The sequence below is a fragment of the Drosophila guanche genome, unplaced genomic scaffold (assembly GCF_900245975.1).
Source record: "Drosophila guanche unplaced genomic scaffold, DGUA_6, whole genome shotgun sequence".
Lineage (NCBI taxonomy): Eukaryota > Metazoa > Arthropoda > Insecta > Diptera > Drosophilidae > Drosophila > Drosophila guanche.
In genome coordinates, this window is record NW_022995747.1 from 8,249,026 (window position 1) to 8,273,646 (window position 24,621).

Genomic DNA, 24,621 nt, shown 5'->3' on the forward strand with positions numbered 1-24,621 from the left:
CACTTCTGGCAGCCCGTAGACTTGGGTTACTTGATTTATGCCCCCGCCTGCCGGTGGCTGCTGCTCGTTGTTTTGCACCTGCTGTTGCTGCTGCTGCTGTTGCACCCAGTGCGAGGGATAATACAATTGAGGGACGTAGTGTGGCTGCTGCTGATGGTGCTGCTGCTGCTGTTGCTGTTGCTGCTGTTGCTGCTGGTGATGGTGGTTCTGTGTTGGTTGTTGCTGTAGTGGCTGCATTTGGTGGTGCTGCTGCTGCTGCTGGTAATGTGGCTCCTTCACATATTCGCCGGACGTGGTCAACAGTGGCAGGTGCTGCTGATGCTGCTGCTGCTGCTGCTCTTGTGGCTGCTGTTGCTGCTGCTGCTGTAGCTGCTGCTGCTGCTGCTGTTGTTGTGTGGGATACATGGCCACGCCTCATGGCAGCTACACGAGCAAACTAGGCGCCAGCCACTCATCCTCCGCCAGCTGCAATAGCCACAAGCACAATTCACAATCGTTAGCCATCATCGGGCCATCAATGACCACCACTCACCTGCGGACTGACCTGAAACTGTTGCATGGGATAGGCCACCACTCCGGTGGCCTGTGGCAGCCCACTGCCCACGCTCTGGGTGATCTGCGGTGCGGTGCCAGCAGCGGCGCCCGCCAACTGCGGCTGTGCCGGCACACTCTGCCAGGTGCCCGGCAGCTGTACGCCCATTCTGCAAGTAAAAACATTGGAAGACGCGATTGGTTAGCCCAATGCAAAGACTTTCCTGCCCGCAGGATTCGTCTGTGCGGTGCTCACCCCATGTATCCGGCCTGCTGATAGCCGGCGAATTGACCGTAGGTGAAGCCCTGCATGCCCTGCAGGAACTGGCCCGGCTGCAGGGCGCTGGCCGGGGCCGCAGTGGGATATGTGGGTGCCGGTGGATACCAGTAGCCGGCCACCTGCTGCCCATAGGCAGCCGCTGCAGCTGCCGCCGCTGCTGCTGAGCCAAATGGAAAGCCCTGGGCCAGGGCCTGGCCGGCAATGGCCGACATATGGTTGGGATCGCCACTCTCCTTGCCCCACGCACACTTCACTGGCTGCTGGTTGATTTCCGTGTTGTTGACGGCCACAATGGCATGGGTGGCCGCCTCCTTGGTGGAGAAACTGCAAATCGAAATCGAAATTTGAGTATATACTGGGGGTACACATAGTCTGGTGGGGTTCGGGGGCTGAGTGGATAAGGATAACGTTGCAGTAAGCAGATTGGCCTGCTTTAATTTCCGTTTAACCCAGAAGCCGAAGAGCCAGGGAGCCGCAGAAGGAGCAAAGCACAAAGTTGTGGGGTTGGAGCAGAACAAAAGCGTAAAAGTGGTACAAGCGTCTGTGGAATTGTTTTGTTGCTGGTTCCAGTGGTGGTTGCCCGTTGCCGTTGCTGGATTGGTTATAATGATGCAGTAACTGCAACGGGGCAACTCTGATGCAGCAGCTACAGCTGCTGCTGCTGCTGCTGCCTGGGTCCACTTGTAGTCCCCGAGCTCATTATGTTACAAAATGCCAAACAATGCCTCTTCCCCCTGCCTCTTTCACTCTCTTTCTCTTACTTTCTCCCCGCACTGCTCGCTCTCGTTTTCTCTTGGTTTTTTGCATCACGTTTTCCAACACACAAATGAGTTTTGGAGCAGGGCACAAAAGGCGCCCATGGACATGGCCCAGCAACTGCAATGCGTTCCAGCTCCCTTGACTGTTGCACCGCCCCCTCGTGCAACCACCCCCGCACCAGCACCGTCTCAACCCCTCTTGTTGCGGTGGGTTGAACTCTGTTCGTCGTGGTCCAACGGCTGCCATTAAAACCCTATCAGCATTCGTGACGGCAGCTGCGATCTGCAAACCACCTCCTCGGCAGCAGCATCATTTTTTTTTTGTTTGTGGCACCGCTCAATGCAGTTGGAATACACTACCAAAGGGTGTTACGGTTCGAGCAGACATTTCAGAATTAAAGTAATAAATTTAATGGAACATTAAAGATCAGTTTTAGGCTGCTGATCGATGTAAACTCAATCAAAAGTTGGAGTAGGATTTTTCTTTTGTGCACAAATAAATATTTTCCCTGAGCAATTATTAAACAATTTAATGGATCATCGTACTTTAAGGGTATATTGGCGTTTTGGTGCACCAAAAGTAAGCTATCCTGCACTATTTTTTTTGTCTCTCTTTTTTTGTGCCATCGTTGTCGCTGTTATTGCGGTTCATTGTTCTGTTTGCAACTTCAAATTTGCCTCGTTTCGTTGTTGCTGTTGTTGGGTGTAAAAGTGTTGTTGATTTATTAACGGCGGGTGGCTAGGATCGGGATTGGGTCTGCTTTTGCCGGTTTCGGGGCTGGAGGCTTGGGTTCGGGCTGTGGCTGTGTCTGTGTCTGGGTCTTTGGGGGTTAGGTTGGCTGTGCCACACATTGATATGGCGTGCACTCAGCGACAACGACAACGACAATGGGAATACGACGCTGACACCACAGACCGCAATACACGCACACCGGAGTCGTGGAGAACAGAAGAGTCGCTTTAATTTGTTCAAAGGGAGGTAAAGGTGAACAAATCACAAAAATTGTGGGTAACAAAGGGTTAATGTAGTGCACAGATGCTCGCTGCTTCGTTTTAATACCCTGGAAATGGAGGGGTAGGGTGGGTTGAATCGCTCAACAATTGCCTGATCAATGGCGTACCCCCTCTGTAGTCTGAGAAAACTTACCGAACAAATGCGTATCCTTTGTCCTTGAAGACGCGTATCTCCTGTATTGTGCCGTAGGGCGAGAAAGTCTTCTGCAGTATCTCCTCGTTGAGGAAGCCAGAGAGGGCACCGTTGATGCCGCCACAGTAGACAGTGCAATTGGTGGGGCTGCTCTGGTTGTACACCTCGTCAAAGGTCAGCGGCTTGGCGTTCACTGTACGGCAGGGGAGGGAAAAGCAAAAGCCGAATTGAGATGACAATGGGTTGGTGGGGTTTGGTATGGGTTGTGTAATGGGGGTATACTCACTGTCTGCCTTGGTTGCCGGCGGCTTTCGTGTGGCCCAATTTGTGCGTATCGAGCGCGAGCCCAACCACTGCCCATTCATGGCAGTGATGGCGGTTTCCGCTTCCTGCAACGAGCCAAATTAAATGGAGAGCAATTAGCTAAAAGCCCAACGCCATTTGCGGGGGTTTGTCTAGCCGCCTAAGCCGCTTACTTAAGTCTCTCCCACTCTGCCAACTGCCTCCCTCAGCAGAAGGAGCTCTCCCTCTGACGCTGAGAGGCCAACCAAAAATGTATAAACAAACAGCTCAAAAAGTGTTAAGGAAAATCAGCAGCCGCAGCAGCAGTAGCAACACAAAAAAAAAATGAATAAATAAACTGAAGAGCGGGCAAAAACAATTGCGTTGTTGGCCGGAAAAGTTGCTCCTTGGTGGAAAACGCAGGCGACATTGTTGCTGCTGCTCGGTTGCCCTTTGATTTACTCAAATGAAAGTACCAACTAGGCGGAGAGCCGTGGAGAGGGGGAATGCCTCTCTCCGTATACGTACAGTTTACAAGGCCGTGCACAAATTATAATTTCAATTTCGCATAAAAGGTAATTCGTGCGTATCAAACGTGATTCATGCCAAAATGATTGCAACTGGCAGAAGGTCCTTGCATGCAGCCAGACCACACACATTCTCTCTCTCTCTCTCTCTCTGGTTGGGTGTGTGTAAGTGCAGTATGTTGGGCGTTTCATAGCAATTTACTTGCGGCACACCATAAGACCTCAGACTACACAGAAGCAGAACCAGAACCAGAGCCAGAGCCAGACCAAGACCCCAACCCCGCAACGCTGCACCCAAGTCAGTGGCAGAACCGATGCTATAGCTATGCAATAATGGCATTTGCCGAGCTGCAGACGTTGCAGCTGCTCATTGCACGTTCCTTAAATGGCAACGAAGTCGAGGCTCGGAATCGGAATCGGCGTCTGTGGCTGGCAGAAACTGTAACTAGGCACACACACACACACACCGCCCGCCCACCTCGGGCTTTTCCGCCTTTTTTCTTTTCATTAATTTTCCTTCGCTTTGTGCACGGTTCGGGTTAGGGGTCGGGTCGGGTCGGGGTCTCGTTCTGTGCTACGTGCCACGCTTGAAATCAGCGTTGACGTGCAGCGGCTGAAAAAACGGTTATGCCCCAAACCGGAAGTAGACTTGGGGGAGGCAAACTTTTGAAGAGCTCACAAGAGTACGGATCTTGTTTGGCTAATGACTCTGTCTGAGCGGTGCGAGGGAAGGGACAGGAGCAGGGATTTTAGAGCTATAAGTGGAAAGTTTGAACATTGCGAATCTACCGAAGAGTCAGACTCTATGTGGAACTTTCAAGAGGTTTCTAGCAAAACACAACTTATATCTTTGCCGTGTCCAAGCCTCACTCAAGAAGTAGTTTTCGAATGGGTTTTTATGCCCATAATTTTGCACCATTATGGCGTAGGATTTCCGACAATCATCCAATTGTTTCAATTGCTTGGCTTTGTCCTGTGTTCTGGATGGCTTTCCGCTTGCCTGGTGGCGCCTTTAATTTTAACCACTTGAGCAAAAGTCAACAATCGAGCGGCTGCCACGTCAGCGATAAACCACGCAACTGTCGCCCAACTTTGGCTATAATTTAATGTCTGAATGTGTGCGTGTCCATGTGCGAGTGTGTGTGTGTGTGTGTGTGTGTGACATGTGGGTATGCTTGAGCCGAGGCAACGGCAACGGCAACGGCAACCTGGCAACCTCGCGTCTCGTCGCGTCAGTTTGCGTGCGTGCGCATTTTTATGCATTGCCAGTTGCATTTTTCATATTTGCATAAACTATAAATTTTACATTTTTTAAGCGATACGCATCGTTGATTGCAACACACACACACACACGTACAAATAGGTCCACTTACCCCCAGTCAACTCCACACGAGGGAGGCCTCCCCTGCCGCGCACACAAATGTTATTTAAATATTATAACTTTAGCTTCAAGTGATGGCTCTCATTTTATATATTTCCAACTGGCACTGCTCGCATTGCGGCTCGCAGCAGGAGACATCATTCAGGACTTAATCGAGGAACTGATGTCCAGTCAAGTGCAGCACCGAGATGTGCAGCTACCCGGATTCCTTAACCACAATTGCAATTGCAATCGCAATTCCATGTGTCAATGAAAATTGTCTTGGCACATGGTCAGCTCCGAATGGGGTTCTACCTCTTTTCTCTTTTTCTCTCTTTGGGAGAACTCTTGGCCAGACAAAAACTTCTTCTTTTTCTCTGCAACTGACATTTTTGGTCGAGCAATTTTTGTTGCCTTGGACAGTCTTTGAACGTGGCAAACTTTATCAATCATTTTGGTGCTAAATTGCTTGGAAAACAGTAAAGAAGAACACACTTTAAAGGTGGAACTGAGTCCACATTTTGTACTAAGCAGAGCCGAGCCAGCTGAAGACTTTATTATATCACAATTGGGAGAGTTCAGGAACCTTTTGAGTCATTTGCCAATCCATCTTGGTCGAGTGGCAGTTTAAGCACCGCAATATGGCACCCACTACGACTTTGGCAAACTATTTATGAAACTCTTCGAAACTCAGTCCACAAATTTGGGCCCAAAACTTGGCACTGAGAATATGTAAACTAATTGGAAATTTACTGTTGAAAGGCATTGGGTCAAGCAGCGTCAGCCGCCAGACGACAAAGGAAAACGTCTTGGGGTTTGACTGCTTGTCCTTCCCCCCACAACCAATTGACGACAAAAGTTCCTTGTGTGTGTGTGTGTGTGGCTAAACTGTTTTGCAGTCGATTGTAGTTCAGGGGGGGATGGGTGGAAATTAATTAATGGTAAATGGCAAATTGGCAGCTAATAGCAGGAGCACAAAGCTTGAAGCATTTTCCGCTCTGTCGCTGTGACAACCAGCAAAACAGCTGTAATGGCAGGCAGCTAACAGGCAGTGTCTAGTTCCACTTCTAGTTCCAGTTCCAGTTGGTGAAATTAATTCCTCTTTGATTAAAAGTTGTCAGGCTGTTCCTGGTGGACAGTCAAAACTTTGTTGACTGCACGACACGCGACGAACACAATTCACTTGAAAATTTTCTAAATGACAACTTCCGCTTTTGGGATAAGTTAATTAATTTTCATGGACATGGATGGCGGGAAAAAGTTTTTGGCTGGCTACACAAAATTTAAGAACATTTCTGCCGTACAGATTCAATTTGGCAGCCAAAAACTTTGAGCCGGAGACTGGGCCTTCAGTAAATATTGATTACTTGATAAGGCGCAGAATCCTTTAATGCTGGAAATAGTCCTCCCACTGCCATTCCCCATTCCCCATTCCCCTTACCATGGTCGAAAGCGGAAATGAGTCGGGCATGAGATGGTAATGGTCTGGGTGTGGGTGTGGGTGTGGGTGTGCGGGTCAGGGCTAAAGTCTTAAGAAACAAAACCAACAAAATGGCGAAATACCTTCATTAAGCGAATGAAGAAAAGCAAAAGTAAGTTGAAGAATTTTTAAGTGGTTTAAAAGGGTTTTGTCATACTTTTCATGTGGATCTCTCGCTGGAATCGACCCAAGCAAAACCTTCCCCAAACCCTGAAAACCCCAAGAACGAAAATTTCGCATGCCACAAAATGGGGGCACAGGATAGGACGGGATGATGGTGGTGTGCTGGTTGTGGCTGACGTGTTGTATACAGCCGTAAGTCGAGAGCAAGACATTTTCAATGTTTATTAAAACAATAAGGAAATGGTTTTGTGCCTAAGCGAAAAAAGGCCAACCGGAATAGGACAAACTGTAGCAAAAGAAGGTGCAAAAAGAAAAAAAAAGGACAAACCCCAACCCCAAACCCTCACACACAGAAAGGGGGATAATCCGACACATTTGGAGAATGTTCTTCCTTTTCTTTTTTGGGGGAGAGCGTTTTGTTCTTAAAAAGGTAGCAAGAGACACCAAGTATTTAGTCCCTTTTGGGCCATTCCGACTAAAAGGTTTTTGCCTGGACGAACTGCTAAGCCGGTTTAGCTTTGTTCTTCGGTCAGATTCATTAACGTGGCTATTTAGATAAGCGTGAAAGTCGGTATCAGAGGGTACACTGCACGTCATTCCAGCTCCCCAGTTGAATATTAAAGAGAGATAAGGAAGCGCCACCTCCTGCCCGTAGCAATTGTACGACTTCTGATGATGATTTTTTGATATTTTGAAAGTAACTCAAGTGGCAAATCGTTTGCACACTCGCATTTGTCGCATTCCAAAGAGCAGGACATTGCTGGAAATGGAGAGGCAGAGACACAGACATCGATGATGATGCGGCCAAGAAAGGCAGCGAGAATCCGTAGTCATCCAACTGACTGTCTGGTGCGGTCCAGTCAACGGTAAAAACTGTTTTCATTTTGCTTAGGCCAAAACGATTTTCGATTTTTGACCATTCCCTCCCGACACTGCCACTGCCCTGAACGGTCACACATCAGAGGCACAACCAAAAATTGTGGATGGGCAGCGGCGGGTAGCAAAAATCAGTATTTCACGCTAGAACGCACTTTTGTCAAGACATAATTCCATGGGATTTATTTATGTATGTCAGTTTTTGCCCTTGTTTCCCATTCGGCATCACTCCCTGCATCCATTGAATGGTTTTTTATAGCTGTGTGTGGGGTCTGGGTCTGTTCTGTTTTAGGGTTTCCCATGGCTTATGCGTGTGTAGGCAGTTTGTCCCTATGGCCCTAGTCCTCAAATCACTAGTTTCTGAATTATTATGGAAAGCATAAAATGAATGTCCAGGCCATTTATATTTATAACCTCACCGAGTGTTCTGTATGCTTCACAGAATTTATGGCCGGAATGTTTGAAAATAAATAAATTGAAAATCAGGAAGCGCATGGAGAGAGTCACTCTGCCTTAAAGGGAAGGTTAAAGTTACGTTTGTGGTTGAACAACTGGAATTGCCACAATAACTTGTAGAATGAACATAGAAAGAAGAGGAATGGATAAATCTAATGATATTCCAAGGGTTAAACAGGGTTAAATATATGATAAATAAATTCTCAGTCAAAGTTTTTATATGCATCCGCCTCAGGAGCGACCGACCTGAAATACTATCTATAATTTCTTGCTGGTTATCTATTTATGATGCACTTTGGATGCCAATCCAACGACAGGGGAGAGGAGTGTGTGCACGGGGAGGAGTGGTTCCAATTTCTCGAACTTTCTCGATTAGTTTGAATGCAAACCCCCAAAGAGGAAGACAGAGGCACAAACACAGACACACAAACACACAGGCCAAATGGCAAACTCAAATATTTCCAATTAAGTTTCTCGACATGCGTTTCGCAAACACCAACACACACTCACTTGGCTTGCCTAAGCCGATATGCCACGCCCCTGCCCACAACGCCCTGTCGCTTGCAGCTGATTTAATGCAAATTTTATTTATGCGAAAAGTTTTATTAAATTTTTGTGCAAAGTTGATATTTTCTGTGGTTTTGCGGAAATTGAAAAGTTATTTTTCGAATGGCTTACTGCACACACACGGAGAAAGAGTGGGGATATATTATGTATGTGTGTGCATTGGGATTGGTAACTGAACTGCAAGCAAGCAGCGGAAAACGAAGAAACAGTTTTCTTTCATTTTGCACTTCCGCTGCCGGAGCTTATGGCATTTTTGCCAATCGCCAAGGCTTTCCCACAAAGCCCATTCCTACACAAAATGCCAAAAGCAGCTCAAGCCGTCACCAAACAACACAAAAAGAATCTCCAAAAATATTTAACGCAAATTGTTTGGCAACATGTTTTAAATAAACAGTGGGGCCAAAAGTATATCTCGCGCATCTTCACTTCACATCCCATTCCATCCCATCCGTATGTTCCAGCAACCGTTGACGACGCATACAAATTGCCATAATTTAATAACCATCAAGGCAAGCCTGAGCTGAGCATTTGCATGAGGAGCTGCCGGCGTGTCATTAGCATCATAAATCACAGGAAGAAACAAAAAAAAAAAAACAACGACAAGTACGGGCAAAAATTTGCGCAAACATTAAACGCAATAAACATGTCGAAGCCAGAGAAGAGACAGCGACATGCGAAGGAGCAGGAACTACAACAACAGGAAGAGAGAACCAGGAACAAAAGCCTCAAAAGACATGAGAAAAAAAATAGAATCAGGCCTCAAAGGAGACACTGAAACCACAAGCGAAGGAACTGGAGTAAGGCCCAAGAAAGCCACTGAGGAGCAACATTGGCAGGAACAGAAACGGTAGCAGGAACGGTGTAAGCTCCACCCAAAATGCTAATGTCCTGCTGTACACACACACGACTCTCGACTGTCGGCTTCTGCTATTGTCACACTTCCAGCGAATATTAACATATTATTGCATGAAAACAACTCAGGCTGTTCCTGCATCTTGAGTGGTGTGGCGCCGCCGCCGCCCATGAAAGGCCCGGCTTTCCTTTCGACGCAAAACTGATTTGCCCGCATTATGGAGACAAAGGCAGGCTCAGTAGCAGGACCAGCACCAGCACCAGGGCCTGAGTTGCATTTAATCGCATTACTCTCCCTGTCGCTGCCTTTTTCCCCGTCCTCAGTTGCACTCTTCTGCCTGCCCAGACATCACACTATTACTTATTTTTCGTTGTATAATGCACTTAAATTTATTTAAAAGTTGCCACGACGCAAGCAAGAAAGAAAAGGAAACACCAACAACAACAGTTGGAACGACAACGAAAACGAATTGACAATGTGTGCAGCGAACAAGATATAATGTCGACTTGCCGGTGCACCCTCACAACCACCTTCAACCAGCAGATGCAGCAGTGGCAGCAGCAGTGGCAGTGGCATTGGCTTACGTACTGCATGCTGCATGCTGCCCCATTCTTTTCATCATCTTCTTGTGCGGTTCATTGTTGCATTATTATCATTTGTTGTTATTGTTGCCGTTGATACCGTTGTTGTCGCGGCACACTCACAATGCCAGTGGTTAACCCACTCGCCCCCACACGCACACACTTGCCTCAGATGTATCTTTTATGATTCTGGTGTTGTTCCCTTCCCTGTCATGTGCATGTGCACTTAAATTAAAAAGCCTTCCGCACACATTGGCCTTAATATACATCATGTTGCAGGTTGCATGGTGCATTATGCTGCTTACCGAAAAATGTATTGCAAATTTCAAACAGTCACAGCACCTAATGAAAAAGTAGATAATAAATTCAGACAAATTTCCTAATCTCAAAACTTTCGATACTTTTTCCGCTGCTTGGATAAAATGTGCTGAAAATCATAATACCCTCTGTCAGTGATCAAACACACACACATTAAGTATACGCGCCATTGGTCGGGGCTATAATTCCATCAAATACAAGTCAGTTCCCAAACGGCTTTGACTTCGACTTTGGCTTGAACATAGACATAAACATATTTGAATGACAGCTGCAGGCGTGGGTGTGGGTGTGGGCGTGGTAGCCTACAAGTGTCAGAGATTAGGATGTATTTGCACACGACCTGCCAGCCGGGCAACCTACGCCTCGCAGCTGTGCCTCGCTTATCGCTGGTATTGGTCTGGCGTACAGTTTGCGGTATTAGCATGAAAATTTAATTAATAATTTTGAACATTTGCCGCCTAATTGACTTGCAGCACCTTTGGCCTTTACGCCTTCTGTCAGAGTCTCAGTCAGAGTCGGAAAGTCGCTGCCACTGACTGCAGCATTGATTTGGCTTAAGTCTTTGGCTTTTACCGCAAAGTATCTCTCAGTTTTGGCCATGTTGCCTTAAGCCTTAAGCTTGCGCATTTTTTCTGCTTGACTGGCTGACACGCAATTCGTTTGGCTCTGTCTTTGATGCTGCCTCCCCCACTCACAGTCTGCGCTTTGTCGAATTTTCTACCTATTAAGCACATGAAATTCAATCACATAACACAGATACAACACACACACACAGAAACGCGAAGGAAGTCTTGCCAGAGGCGGTTTGGTTTGCTTTCCCCATTTGGACCCTTATCAGTTACGGTTTAAACATATTGAATATGATGTGTAAATGTTTACAGAATATCTCAAGGGTTGCTCCTGGGCCTTTAACCGTGGGATATGCTGCATCTGCGGTCATAAAAAATCAGTTTCCAATGCGTGACTCCCCTAGAAAATGGCCAAAGGATCCATCCATCCTTCGTTAAATATACGAGTGTGTCCATTTGATAGAAAATAAAATCAAAATACTCGCCCACAGGCAATCCGGGCTTAAGTCTTTTACAAAGGTAGCAGCAAAAAACAAAAGCCACAGGTGTCTTTTGATATGTTAAGTTGCCAGGAGGCTTGTCATCCTGGCCTTGGCTGCTAGCCAAACTTTCAGATTGTTTTAATTAAGATTTCATTTCATTGGTAAGCCAAGGGCCGGGCAGACTTGTTACTGGTTACTTAGAAAATTAAACTTGGGCTGGGAGGGTGGGATTACTAATGCGAGTTTGATTGAAACATTTCTAATTGCTGTTGGAATACGTAATGCTCAGCTTTTGATGTTGCAAGGATTTGACGTTGTCTTACCGATTTCTTGACAAAGCTGACAAAGCCATATCCCTTTGATTTCAACGTCTGCGGATCACGCACCACTCTGCAGTCTCTGTGGATGATACAGAAATGTGAAAATACATTTAATCTCGCCTCCAGGGTATGCAAAAAACAATTAAAATTCAGCTTACCATAATTTATTAAAGCTATTTAAAATTATCTCTTAATGTTGATGGGCAAACATTTTGCACCCAACCAAGGATAATGGCCCAGAGAGCACTCCTTGGGCAAATTAAAAAAAAGGAAGAAAATCCCTCCCAGAGCAGGGCGCTGACCAAAGTAAAAGTCAAGAGGCCAAGTCGATGTGTCGACACAGAGGAAATCCAATAGAATTACGTGTGAGGAAATATGAAGGGTGGAAGAAGACACAAGCAAAAAAAAAAAGAACAGAAAAGAAACCTACGCTCGAAAGGGATTTCCTACTCGTAATGGAAGTGCAGATAGTGGAGGCAGCGCCTTCAAGGATGTCAGTGTGTATTTGGTGGTGGTAGTGGTGGGGCATGGTTAAGGGGATTTACCGACTGCCAACGCCCAACCAAACCACGTGTCGTGTCGTGGACGCTGCACACATTGCCTGCTGCCTGCTGCCTGCTGATGGAGAATCGGGGCGTCAGCATTCGGCTTAAATATGTTTTCCCGTCCGGGCTAAGCCACGAAGAAATATTTTAGCCCTTCTCCGGCCCAGATTTCAGTGTGTGTGTGGGGCAACCGCAACAGCAACAACAGGCGAATAGTGTTGGTAGTGGCTACTGGGGGAAACCAGGCCGAGTCGGGTTCGAGCCAATGCTGTGGGCTGGGGCTGGGGCTGGGGCAGGCAACCCGCATGTCGACCACGGCATTTAAAAAAGGCCAACTTGATTGTAAATCACGATAAAAGTCAATTTTTAATATGAGTTTTAGTTTAGCCCATGTCCCGAACTCCCCCCTCCCTATCCCCGCTCCACACCCTTTTCCCCGCTTTCATGTTAAGTGGTAGAAAAAAAAGTAGAAAAAAAAGTAGAAAAAAAAGTGGAAACGTATTTTAATGGCCTTTGGCTCGTTTGGCTTTGGGTGGCGGCGGCAGCGGCAGCGGCGGCGCCTCAAGGTTGAAAATTTATGGAGCCGGCACTGGAGGAGAGTTGACCAGCAGCGAAATTGCATTGCGATTGCATTGGTGGGGATTTGGTGGGTACTTTGTGCCGCCGATTCCCCCCACAATCGATATGCCCATAAAACGTCGAACAAAAAACATATTTAATTAAACTTTAATATTTATTAGCCAGCAAAAGGAATTGCCACTGCAAATTGCTCGGAGCGGAATGCTCAGCTGGGATTCGTTCTGATATGGCTTTGATAGGGATTGGGTATGGGCTGACTGGCCGGGACTGGCTTTTGCCTTTGGACATGTCTGGACTGTGCTCGGGTTGAAGTCTGCCGCTGGTCTGGCTTGCACGCAAACAAACATACAAACACGGCATGCAAACACCAAAATAAACACTCCAACAAGCACTCAGATACACTCACACACACACAAGCATCAGTTGTAGGAAAGATCCCTGTCAGCAGCGCCGCCCGGGCTGCCAATGGGATTGTGCTAACAAATTAAAAGCCATGCAACCATGCAGCTGTGTGTGTGTGCTGTGTGTGTGTGCTGTGTGTGTGTTCTGTGTTGTGGGGTGTCTCCCTTTGAGACCGACCAACTCCCCGCCCAGATCCCTAGAGCATATCATATTTCACAATCGATAAACATCACAGTTCATATTTTCATAACGTTTTTGTTTGAATATTTTAACATGCAGACGGTCGAGCAGGAGAGGAAGTTGATTGGAAGAGGGGGTGTGGCGGGTGTAGCACAATTTCCTGCTTGCATGTAAATACGAATTCGAGGATGTCTGCAAGTGCTCCAGCTCCCTCTCTCTGCTGTCTTTTCTCCTGCATGTTGCAATAATATATTTGAACATTTAACAGAAAACAAATATAACCTTTGCCCCAAGCCACAGCCACTGCCGCAGAGCGGGAGCCGGTGCCGAAGTCATAGCGAGAGAGGGGTAGGGATATCCGGAAGAGTCTTCGCCTGCACTTCGCATCGATGGCTCTCAAACTGTGTGTTGCTACACACACAAAAACACACACACACACACACACACTTACACGGAGTTGTTATCATGCACGAGAAGCTACCAAAAATTTCACTACGACTACTGCAGCAGCTGCAGAAGGCGGTGAAGTGGCAGTGGGCGTGGCAGAGCTATACCCCATGTTTGCCCAAAGAATTGAGCGACGATGTGGATGCAGCAGGGAGCCCTGCTGCATATGAGAGGGCAGAGGCAAAGACAAGCGACGAGCAAAAACACAAATTCTGATATGGAATATGAAATGCTCTTACGGTGGGGTTACCCATGAAGATTCCAAGTTGCTACTAGTGCAAAAGAGACTCACTGTAAGAAGTTTCCCTATGTTTATTTATCTTGTTTCCTCCTTGACTCATTTGAAACCTTTAATTCGAAGCAAAAAGCCTTAATATATGGTCCCTTGGGGTGTATCTGCCTTAATGCCTGGGTGTTCAAATATACCCTTCTGCTGGTGTGTGTGTGTGTGTGTGTGTGTGTGTGTTCTACACTTCCCCTGCACTTACCCGCGCTCAGCTCAGGCCAATCAATATATTTTTTTCAAATATTGGCAAAAGTTTTGCTTTTGGCTTAAGCTCTGTGCCTGATACTCGAAAATAAATTCAACTGGAGGAGAAGGAAAATATTTTGCTATCTTAAGTGCATAAAACTATAAACGTTAAACAAAATATTTTACACACACACACACACACACACATGAGACGGCAGGTGAAGAGTGAAGAGTGAAAGCGAACGGACGCGCTTGTTTTTCCTCCAGCGTCTAATTCATTTTCCGTGCGTGAAACTGCCTGGAAAAAGGTAAAAGTGAGAAGGTGCCCGACAGGAAGGGGTACGTACCGAGCCAGACCGACACACGCGTTCAGGGTGAGTCTCCCGGCGCGGAATCCAGTCGCTGGGCGCCGCTCCATACACAGAGGAGGGGAGGAGAGGCGAGGAGGCCACGGGTTTTTCGCGCTCTCTTCTTTGGGAAGGCAAAAACAATTTTTCCCATTTTCGCAATCTTCTTTGCTTGTTGCGAGCAGCTGATCGCTAATTAGTGGTGGGGAGCGCAAGCGAGCTTGCGCATACCGATATATCGATATATCGATACCCCACCGCCGGCAGCTGTCACGTAGCAGGTAACTGCAAGACCGCAAAGGGGATAAGGTGGCGCAAAAGCTACAAATTTCCAGGCCAAATTTCTAGGCCTGGATAGTCTGCACGAGGGGCAGTGGGAAAAGGTCACGGATCCGACCACACTCCGATCCCCCGCTCAGGCGGTGTCCCGGTCAACGGGACGTCGGGGACCGGGGAAGGGGCGGTATATCCCCCATCGAGAAGCCAAGGGGAAATCCGAGGCCAGCGAGGGAGCCCACAAGTGCGGACCGCGTAGCTAAGTAGAGCATAAACGAGATATGGACACGGGAAACCCGTTCGTGGGCAGATCGGCGCTGGCAAGATCGCCGCGCCAACTGCCGGAAGAAGGGAGGAAAGCCGATGCTTCGGTGGTCGTAATGAGGAGCAATCTCATCCGATCGCCGGTACTCCAGGCAACGCCAGGAGCCGTTCAGGGTTGTGAGGTTGACCCCAAAGAGACCCCCAAAAGGGTTAGGGACCCCGCAAGCCCGGCGAGCTCGCAGAGACTGACACCGCCAAAGAAGAGCAAGGCATCGCAGGAAGCTAACGGTCAGCAGAACCTAGCGGAGCTGGGTAGACTCCTGGAGGAGATCACATCCAGGATGCTGGACAAGAGCACGCGCCACATCAATGAGGCGACCAGAAGCCTGTTTGTACGTATAAAGAAGCTGCATTCGGACATACAGGATTCTAACCAGGCGGCCGAAGCGGGTAGAAGCGACATGCAGGAGGGCATGGAGGGCGTAGTCCTCTGCTCGAAATGCGCACTGAGCATTCAGAGCGCGGACAAGGAGCAGCAGACAACGACCGTCTGGAAAAAGGATGCCGCATCGCAAACCGAGCCGTGGCGAAGGCTAAGCCAGCCGGTTGTGTCGGATGGCCCTGTTGGGGAGCAGGCTCCCACGCTTATGCGCCCAGCAGGTCTCAAAGGCGCACACACGAAGCGTCCGAAAAAGGCCCAGAGCAAGGCACACGAACAGAAGGCGGCGCACAAAGCCCCCAGCCAGCGAGACAGCCATGAGAACCACGACAGCGAGTGGAGGGTGGTGGCCAAGAAGACGAGGATAGCGCACCGCGCACGCCCCGACGCGGTCGTAGTGCAAGCTGGCGGCAAGACGTACAGCGAGGTATTGGCCATGGTGACCAGGAGGGAGGACAACCAGCTGTCGGACCTGGGAAGCTGCGTTTCCAGGGTACGCCGCACCTTCAACGGCAATCTTCTGTTGGAGGTGGCAAAAGACAGCTCAGAGAGCGCTGAGACCATGAAGGAGAGCATCGCCCGCGTACTTGGCGACGCAGCGGCAGTGCGAGCGCTGTCAGAGGAATCGAAGGTGGTCGCCTTGGAAATCCGCGATCTCGACTCCCTCGCGACAGAGAGCGAGATATGTACCGCCATCGCGAGCCAGTTCGCGATAGAGGAGGAACGAGTCAGGGTGAGAAGCCTACGACGCGGCTACGCGGAGTCCCAAACGGCTGTAGTCAGCTTGCCTGTTTCCCTGGGCAAAGCTGTAATACAGCGGGGACAGGTGCGGATCGGATGGACAGTCTGCAGGATCCGCGAGAGAGAAGGACTTCCGAGGTGCTACAGATGCCTGGAACCGGGGCACATCGCGAGCAGCTGCAGGAGCACAACGGATAGGAGTGGCTGCTGCATTAAATGCGGCGAGCAGGGGCACAAAGCCGCAGCCTGCACAAACGAGCCATCATGCTTCATTTGCTCGGCAGCGGGAAAGAAGGAGTCCAGGCACCAGGCAGGCAGCAAAAGCTGCACGGCCGCGTTCAGCAGGGTCGGTCAACGCAGCAAGATATGCGGTTGATCCAGCTCAACCTGAATCACTGCAGGGCCGCGCAGGACCTCCTGCAACAGACGGTGCGTGAGAGGGGATCGGAGGTGGCAATCCTCAGCGAGCCCTATAGGGCTCCCAGCTGCAGCAACTGGGCCACAGACCGCTCGGGCAGAGCAGCGTTGTGGACATGCGGAGTGGAGACGCCCCAGATCGGCGACATAAAGTCGGCCGAGGGGTTCGTTCGAGGCAAAGTAGGCGGGATGTGGGTCTATAGTTGCTACCTGGCGCCCAGCCTCCCGCTGGAGACCTTCAGCCGCATCATAGACGAGCTGATCGGAGACCTGCGAGGACGAAGCGTCGTCGTGGTCGGGGGCGACTTCAATGCCTGGGCCCAGGAGTGGGGGTCCTCCCGAACCAACGCTAGAGGACGCACGGTGCTGGAGGCCTTCGCCACCTTGGACATGGTGCTGCTCAATGAAGGACACCAACAAACGTTCAGCAGGGGAGGCATGGGGTCAGTCATCGACCTCACATTCGCCAGCAGAGCGTTGGCCAGAACCGCTTGTTGGAAAATCAGCAACGCCTACACCGCTAGCGACCACGAGGCCATCGAGTGCGTGTTTGGCGAACCGAACCCAGGAAGAGCAGCCCCTACTCAGACCCAGAATAGGAAGGCGTATCGGCAGGCCACGCTGATGACACAGGCCTTCGCAAGCGCCCTCCGTACCCACACGGCACCAGAGACCGGTGGAGCCAACGAGTGGGCGACCCAGCTGGGGGAGGCAGTGGAAGCGGCTTGCGACCAGAGCATGCTACAGCGAAGTGCGTTTGGGAAACACCATGCCCCAGTCTTCTGGTGGAACGAGGACATCGCCGAGCTCCGCAAAATCTGCCACAGAGCGAGAAGACAGCTCCAACGAGCCAGGGGAACTCCGCGTCTAGTGACTTGCTGCGAGGCATACAAAGTCGCGCGGAAGGAGTTGAAGACCGCCATCAGAGACAGCAAAAGAGAGTGTTTCCTCAAGCTGTGCGACGCCGCAGAGGAGGACCCCTGGGGAGGCGCCTACAAGATGGTTGTAAAGAACATCAACGCCGGAAGCAGAGCCCCGACAGACCCAGTAGTGCTGGAGGGGATAGTTATGACCTTGTTCCCGCAAGGGCGGCCCATAACAACATCCCCGAGCCCAGAGCTCAGCCTGGACGACATCCGCGAGGTCACGGAGGAAGAGGTGCTGCGGGCAGGCAGAGACCTGAACCCCAAGAAGGCACCGGGGCCGGACGCGATTCCCAACCGAGCGACGAAGCTGGCACTAGCGCTGATCCCAAGCGAGGTCATGGGTCTGTTCAACAGATGCCTACACGAGGGTACGTTCCCATCGAGGTGGAAGAGGCAACGGCTCCTTTTGCTGTCCAAGCCGGGCAAGCCGCCGGGTGAGGCATCCTCGTACAGGCCCATCTGCCTCCTGGACACGATAGGGAAGGTCTTTGAGAAGGTGATCGCCACGAGGCTGAGCGCAGCCATCGAAGCAGCAGGCGGCCTATCCCCGGAGCAATACGGGTTCAGGAAGGGAAAGTCGACGCTGGACGCCATCTCCAAGGTGGTCAAAACGGCAGAGGAAGCATGCGCTGGCTCCAGATGGAGAGGAGGATCCAAATCCTACTGTCTCGTGGTGACACTTGACATAAGGAACGCCTTTAACTCGGCAGATTGGAGCCGCACGCTAGAGGCCCTACAGCGGTTCAACATCCCTGGTTACCTACAGAGGATAGCGCGTAGCTACTTCAGCGACAGGGTGCTGACGTACGAGACCAGTATGGGTTCCAGGGCATACAAAGTCTCAGCCGGAGTCCCTCAAGGCTCCGTTTTGGGACCCCTGCTCTGGAACGCCATGTACGACGGAGTCCTGAGACTCCCGATGCCAGCCAACACCAGCATGGTGGGGTTTGCGGATGACGTCGCCATAGTAGTGGTGGCCAAGCACCTTGCCGCAGCGGAGGAGCTCGCCAACGCGGCCGTCCGAGCCGTGGAGTCGTGGCTTACGGTCGCCGGATTGGACCTGGCAGCGCAGAAGACCGAGGCGGTGCTCATATCGAGCCGGAAAGCTGTAGAGACTGCAAGTGTGCAGGTCGGTGGCACCACGATACGCTCGCAGAGGGCAATCAAGTACCTCGGGGTGCTCATCGACACTCGCCTCTCCTTCAAGGAGCACTTGGAGTACGTGCAGAGGAAGGCCAGCGGAACCGCAGGAGCGCTCTCACGGATGCTCCTCAACACCAGAGGTCCGAAGCAGGCAACGCGGAAGCTCCTGACGAGTGTTGTGACGTCGCAGATCCTGTACGCAGCGCCCGCGTGGGCGAAAGCCGCTCAGGTAAAGACCTACATGCGAGGCGTTGAGGCGACGTACAGGCTGTGTGCCCTACGAATAGCGTGCTCGTTCCGGACTGTGTCGGACGAAGCCGCGCTAGTCATTGCGGGGCAAGTCCCACTCAGGGAGCTAATAAGGGAGAGAGCGGAGATCCATACAGCCGTNCCTGGACGACATCCGCGAGGTCACGGAGGAAGAGGTGCTGCGGGCAGGCAGAGACCTGAACCCCAAGAAGGCACCGGGGCCGGACGCGATTCCCAACCGAGCGACGAAGCTGGCACTAGCGCTGATCCCAAGCGAGGTCATGGGTCTGTTCAACAGATGCCTACACGAGGGTACGTTCCCATCGAGGTGGAAGAGGCAACGGCTCCTTTTGCTGTCCAAGCCGGGCAAGCCGCCGGGTGAGGCATCCTCGTACAGGCCCATCTGCCTCCTGGACACGATAGGGAAGGTCTTTGAGAAGGTGATCGCCACGAGGCTGAGCGCAGCCATCGAAGCAGCAGGCGGCCTATCCCCGGAGCAATACGGGTTCAGGAAGGGAAAGTCGACGCTGGACGCCATCTCCAAGGTGGTCAAAACGGCAGAGGAAGCATGCGCTGGCTCCAGATGGAGAGGAGGATCCAAATCCTACTGTCTCGTGGTGACACTTGACATAAGGAACGCCTTTAACTCGGCAGATTGGAGCCGCACGCTAGAGGCCCTACAGCGGTTCAACATCCCTGGTTACCTACAGAGGATAGCGCGTAGCTACTTCAGCGACAGGGTGCTGACGTACGAGACCAGTATGGGTTCCAGGGCATACAAAGTCTCAGCCGGAGTCCCACAAGGCTCCGTTTTGGGACCCCTGCTCTGGAACGCCATGTACGACGGAGTCCTGAGACTCCCGATGCCAGCCAACACCAGCATGGTGGGGTTTGCGGATGACGTCGCCATAGTAGTGGTGGCCAAGCACCTTGCCGCAGTGGAGGAGCTCGCCAACGCGGCCGTCCGAGCCGTGGAGTCGTGGCTTACGGTCGCCGGATTGGACCTGGCAGCGCAGAAGACCGAGGCGGTGCTCATATCGAGCCGGAAAGCTGTAGAGACTGCAAGTGTGCAGGTCGGTGGCACCACGATACGCTCGCAGAGGGCAATCAAGTACCTCGGGGTGCTCATCGACACTCGCCTCTCCTTCAAGGAGCACTTGGAGTACGTGCAGAGGAAGGCCAGCGGAACCGCAGGAGCGCTCTCACGGATGCTCCTCAACACCAGAGGTCCGAAGCAGGCAACGCGGAAGCTCCTGACGAGTGTTGTGACGTCGCAGATCCTGTACGCAGCGCCCGCGTGGGCGAAAGCCGCTCAGGTAAAGACCTACATGCGAGGCGTTGAGGCGACGTACAGGCTGTGTGCCCTACGAATAGCGTGCTCGTTCCGGACTGTGTCGGACGAAGCCGCGCTAGTCATTGCGGGGCAAGTCCCACTCAGGGAGCTAATAAGGGAGAGAGCGGAGATCCATACAGCCGTGCAGGGCGAAAGCGATGCGACAAGAGCAGAGCTGAAGGCTGCAGCGAGGAGGAACAGCATCAGCAGATGGCAGAACCAGTGGGACAGGTCAACTAAGGGGCGCTGGACTTACACCCTCATACCGAAGCTGCAAGCCTGGATGGAGAGGAAGCACGGCCGGGTAGATTTTTACCTCACCCAAGCGCTTAGCGGTCATGGCTGCTTCCGCAGCTACCTCAAGCGCTTTGGCCACGAGACGGAGGACTGGTGCCCAGAGTGCGGCACCGGCATAGTGGAGGATGCACAGCACGTCCTCTTCGAATGCCACCGGTTCGACCACGAGCGACACCGCATGGAGACAGCAGTAGGCGCCAGGATCTCCTCCGAGACCTTGGTGCCGATCATGCTGGCCGAGCCAAGGACATGGGAAGCGGCCGCAGAGTTCGCCTCGAGCGTCATGCGAACGCTGAGAGCATTGGAGAGGAGTCGTAAACAGGAGACGGAGTAGGAGCCTTCGAGCGTGCGAAGCAATGCTTTGCGGCAGTACCGCGCGCGACGGGCGCCCACTCCCACCAGCAAATACGGCCCTCATTATGAGTATACCCACTAGTGTAAGAAGTATTATTATTATTATTATATTTAAATTATTATTAAAGCTAGATAATTAATTAGAAGGAATAAACAAATGAATACAAAAAAAACACACATGAGACGGGGCACACATGACGCACACAAATGCGGTTATTTATACTACGTACTCGTATTTTTTGGCTTTATTCCCAAAGCCTTTGGCCCGGGACTCCGAGTAGCTTTTGGCCCGAAACTGATGATGGTTTCGATGCCGAGGAGCAAGGAAACGAAAGGAATGGAATGGAATGGAATGTTTTGCGGCGCGCGTTGAGCGCATTAGTTGTGGAGTCGCCACCAGATCGGTTTCTACAATTGGTTTATGCTAACAATGCCCCCACATCCCCTACTGCACACCCGCCCCTGCCTATGCCCGGATGTATGGGTAAATTCTTTTGTATTTGAATTAAAATTGCATAGATGATTTATAGATCGAATCGAAACTTGGGATATACTCGTAAACTTATGCATGAGATTTTTGTGAAATGCATTTGGGGCGGCAACCAGCCGGCATTGATAAGTGTGCCGAGATATGGGGAGGAAATAGTTGAAAGGATTTCGATTGAGTAAGCTCTTCCCCGGATTGCCACCGAAGTGTGGCCTTTTGCCCGTATCGCGTACGCGCAAATATAGACATAAGGAAAAGCTAAACTATCATTTCAAATGCCAAAGAAATCAACTCGGAACACATATTTATAGACCATGCAAACCATGTCTTGGCTAGCAATTTGCAATTTCCTGGGCACTTTAAGCTTGGCCTGGACCCTATCTGCGCTTCCATCGCACGCCTGGCCCTCCATCTATACTGACATACGGACACATATATATAATTTGCAGAATGGATCACTCCTTGCCGCATGCTAAACACATCAACGGCAATGGCAAACACAAATTACTCAGCAAAGCAAACAAATGAAAGGCGATAACATCGCGTAGCACCATCAAAAGGGGGTAGGGAATTCCCTTGATATGCATAGGAGTCAAAATCTATACCACTAAATCAATGAATTGCGGCTTGTCCTTCAATTTCCTTTCGAGTAAGTGTGCCAATGCATTTGCTTGAGCCCGGCACCCGGAACAGAGCTCATCCAGCATTCATCTGCCCTCATCGTGCAATCATCATTATCATCGTCATCATCTTCATCATCCATTGACTTGCCAGCCATTGACTTGCGTGTTTGAAATATTGAAATATTTTTGTTGGCCCTGTTTACACATTGGTCCATTGACTGCGCACATTTTTATTTTTTGCTCTTTGCTCTCCCATTTTTACAAACAAATTTTTTGGCCAGAATTTTTATTCGATTTGTGTTTGTGTGAGTGTGTCTCTTCCTCTTCGATGGTGGCCTGGCATTTTATTGGCCTGCTTCTGGTGCTGCTGCTGCTCCTCCGGAACGATGATGATTTCCATTTCTGGTTCGCCGTTGAACGATTGCTATCAGAGGAGGAGCAGGCTACAGCGGCAGCGGAGGCGTGGCAGCTACTTTGATCATCCCGTTCAAATACCAAATACAGTTGTAAATTCAAATGAAATGCAAGCGAGCGCATTGTTTGATTTGAGAGCCATGAAGGGCAGGGATGGAAGAAGGGCTTCCTGGCTTTCTGGTTAGCCAAATATTTAAAGTGGGTTTCTTGAACATTTTATGAGCTTTTCACTGCGGTTCTCGTTCTTTTATTTGATTTGATTTTCCGGCCAGTGGCATCTGCTTCGCCTTGCCCAAAAGAATTAAGTAATAAATTTTCGTTGGGGAAATATGCGGTTTGCGAATCGAAATGGCAAGTAATGGGTTTAGAGACACAGAGACAAAGACAGAGAGAGAAGTAGGAAGTAGAAAGTAGAATGAATTGCTGTGAATTACAAATCCGTAAACGTCGCATCTTTGATGCTGCATGCACTCTGCGAAATGGGGCATAGAGGAGAGCAGAGCCAATGAAATGGGCGAAAAGGAAATGCTAAAACTGGGGGACTCATCACGTTCTCGTCCTTGTCCCTGTGCCCCCGTGCTGCCATCGCTGCCATCGTGACATTTATTTACACTAACATGCAAAACTCGCATTGAGACAATTTCATGCTCATCTGCATAAAATCAATTCCATTTTGGGAGACAATTTGAAGATTGGAATACAAATTTCGAATTATCAACATGGGACCCACGAAACAGAGCTGAACTCTATGGCCAAAATGGCCAAGAACCGGCAACGATCGCAATCAGCATTGAACCTCCTCCTGCCATTCCAAGGAGGGGCCATATGTCTCCTTTTCTTGTGACTGCTCCTTGACTTGTGCCGACGCGTTGTCTGTTGTGGGTCCATTTTTTTTCCTCGTCTGTCCAGGCACCATTACCACCACTCATGGCTGAGACAGCGACTGGTCTACTTCCACCATCATGCATACGTAATGCGCCTGGGGATGCCGCGTCTACGACAGCCACACTAATTCCTTAGAAGCCATTACGCGTGGCCTCGCTGTCTCCCTCTGTCTGTGTGAGCCTCAGCCTGGCCACACTGCTCCTGGGAAAATTATGTGTGGTGTGTGATTTGCCCTGGACAACAGAGCTTTCAGCTTTCAGAGTTTTCCTCGCGTTTTGCTATTGAAATTTGCTCTTAGCCGTGGCAGAGGTGATATTTCAGCAGGGACAAGAAGAGAAACAAAAAGAGGAAACAAAAATTTGCATGCAACTCGTTACGCCTCTGGCACTTGTGTGTTAAGCCCGCTCATCCTCCAGCCACCACACACACACGGATATCCTTTAGCCCCTTTTCCGACAAAAGGAGAAGCAATGGGAGCAGCAGCAGGAGCACCACTCACACGTGGAAAAAACCATATCGATTTTGCAGTAAATAAAACATTCAAAGATTGAAGTTGCCGCTTTTGAGCTTAGCCGAATGGTGAGTGTGTTTCACGGTGGCCTCCTTTTTTATGGAGTGAAGTGGAATGGAATGGAACGGAGTGGAGTGGAGTGGAGTGGTGCGAAGTGAAGTGAAGCGTCGTGTCCTGTCCTGTGCCCCACCAGACGGTGGGGAGCGCTTCCTTTTATGGCTTCCGTTTCTATGGCAGCTGCTGCTGCTGTGGTGCGGCTGAAGGGACGCTGCCACCGCTGCCAAATTGTAAATATTTTTGTCGGCCACGTAGCGGCGCAGGAGAAAATATTGCATTTCTCGCTTGGCATAATAAACGATGTGCCGACAAAAACAAAAAAAATATACACCATCCAGCAAGGGGAAGAAGAAAAAGTGTATGTGCCACCGAAAAACCACACGAAAATACCAACAGCTGCACCGCACAAAGACCACCGCATGGACACAATGGGCATCGTGCAGTGCGAACAATGCAAGGATCTCCGTAATGGTTTTAGGGGGTAAACAATATAAAAGTCCCCCGCCAACAACAACTACAAGAAAGAGGGAAAAATGCATTGAAAATGACTCCTAAAAAGTGTGACAATTGGTGAATCGATATCAGCGTGATTTGGTTGCCCGCAGCAAAGGGAAAATTAATATCAATAAATAAAATTAAAAACTCATACAAAAAATATACATACTCGTATGTGCTTGATGTATGTACATCTGTATTTTAGCTTATGAAATATCTGACAAGCCG

General features: G+C 50.1%; 1 protein-coding gene across 4 annotated transcripts in view; it reads right to left on the minus strand.

The window, feature by feature from the left end:
- Positions 1 to 290: 290 nt before the first annotated feature.
- The window catches only part of LOC117583103 (nucleolysin TIA-1), a 94,075-nt gene continuing 69,744 nt past the window's right edge, over positions 291 to 24,621 (minus strand). For 2 of the 4 annotated variants that reach the window (XM_034271281.1, XM_034271283.1), the window contains exons 4-8: positions 11,514 to 11,589; positions 2,717 to 3,105; positions 788 to 1,135; positions 533 to 701; positions 291 to 465 (exon numbers count right to left, since the gene is read on the minus strand). In XM_034271281.1, the coding sequence (XP_034127172.1) occupies positions 424 to 465; positions 533 to 701; positions 788 to 1,135; positions 2,717 to 3,105; positions 11,514 to 11,589 (1,024 nt within the window). In that variant the 3' untranslated portion in view covers positions 291 to 423. The remainder of the gene's footprint in view (positions 466 to 532; positions 702 to 787; positions 1,136 to 2,716; positions 3,106 to 11,513; positions 11,590 to 24,621) is intronic. The other 2 variants (XM_034271285.1, XM_034271284.1) reach the window with 2 other exon arrangements.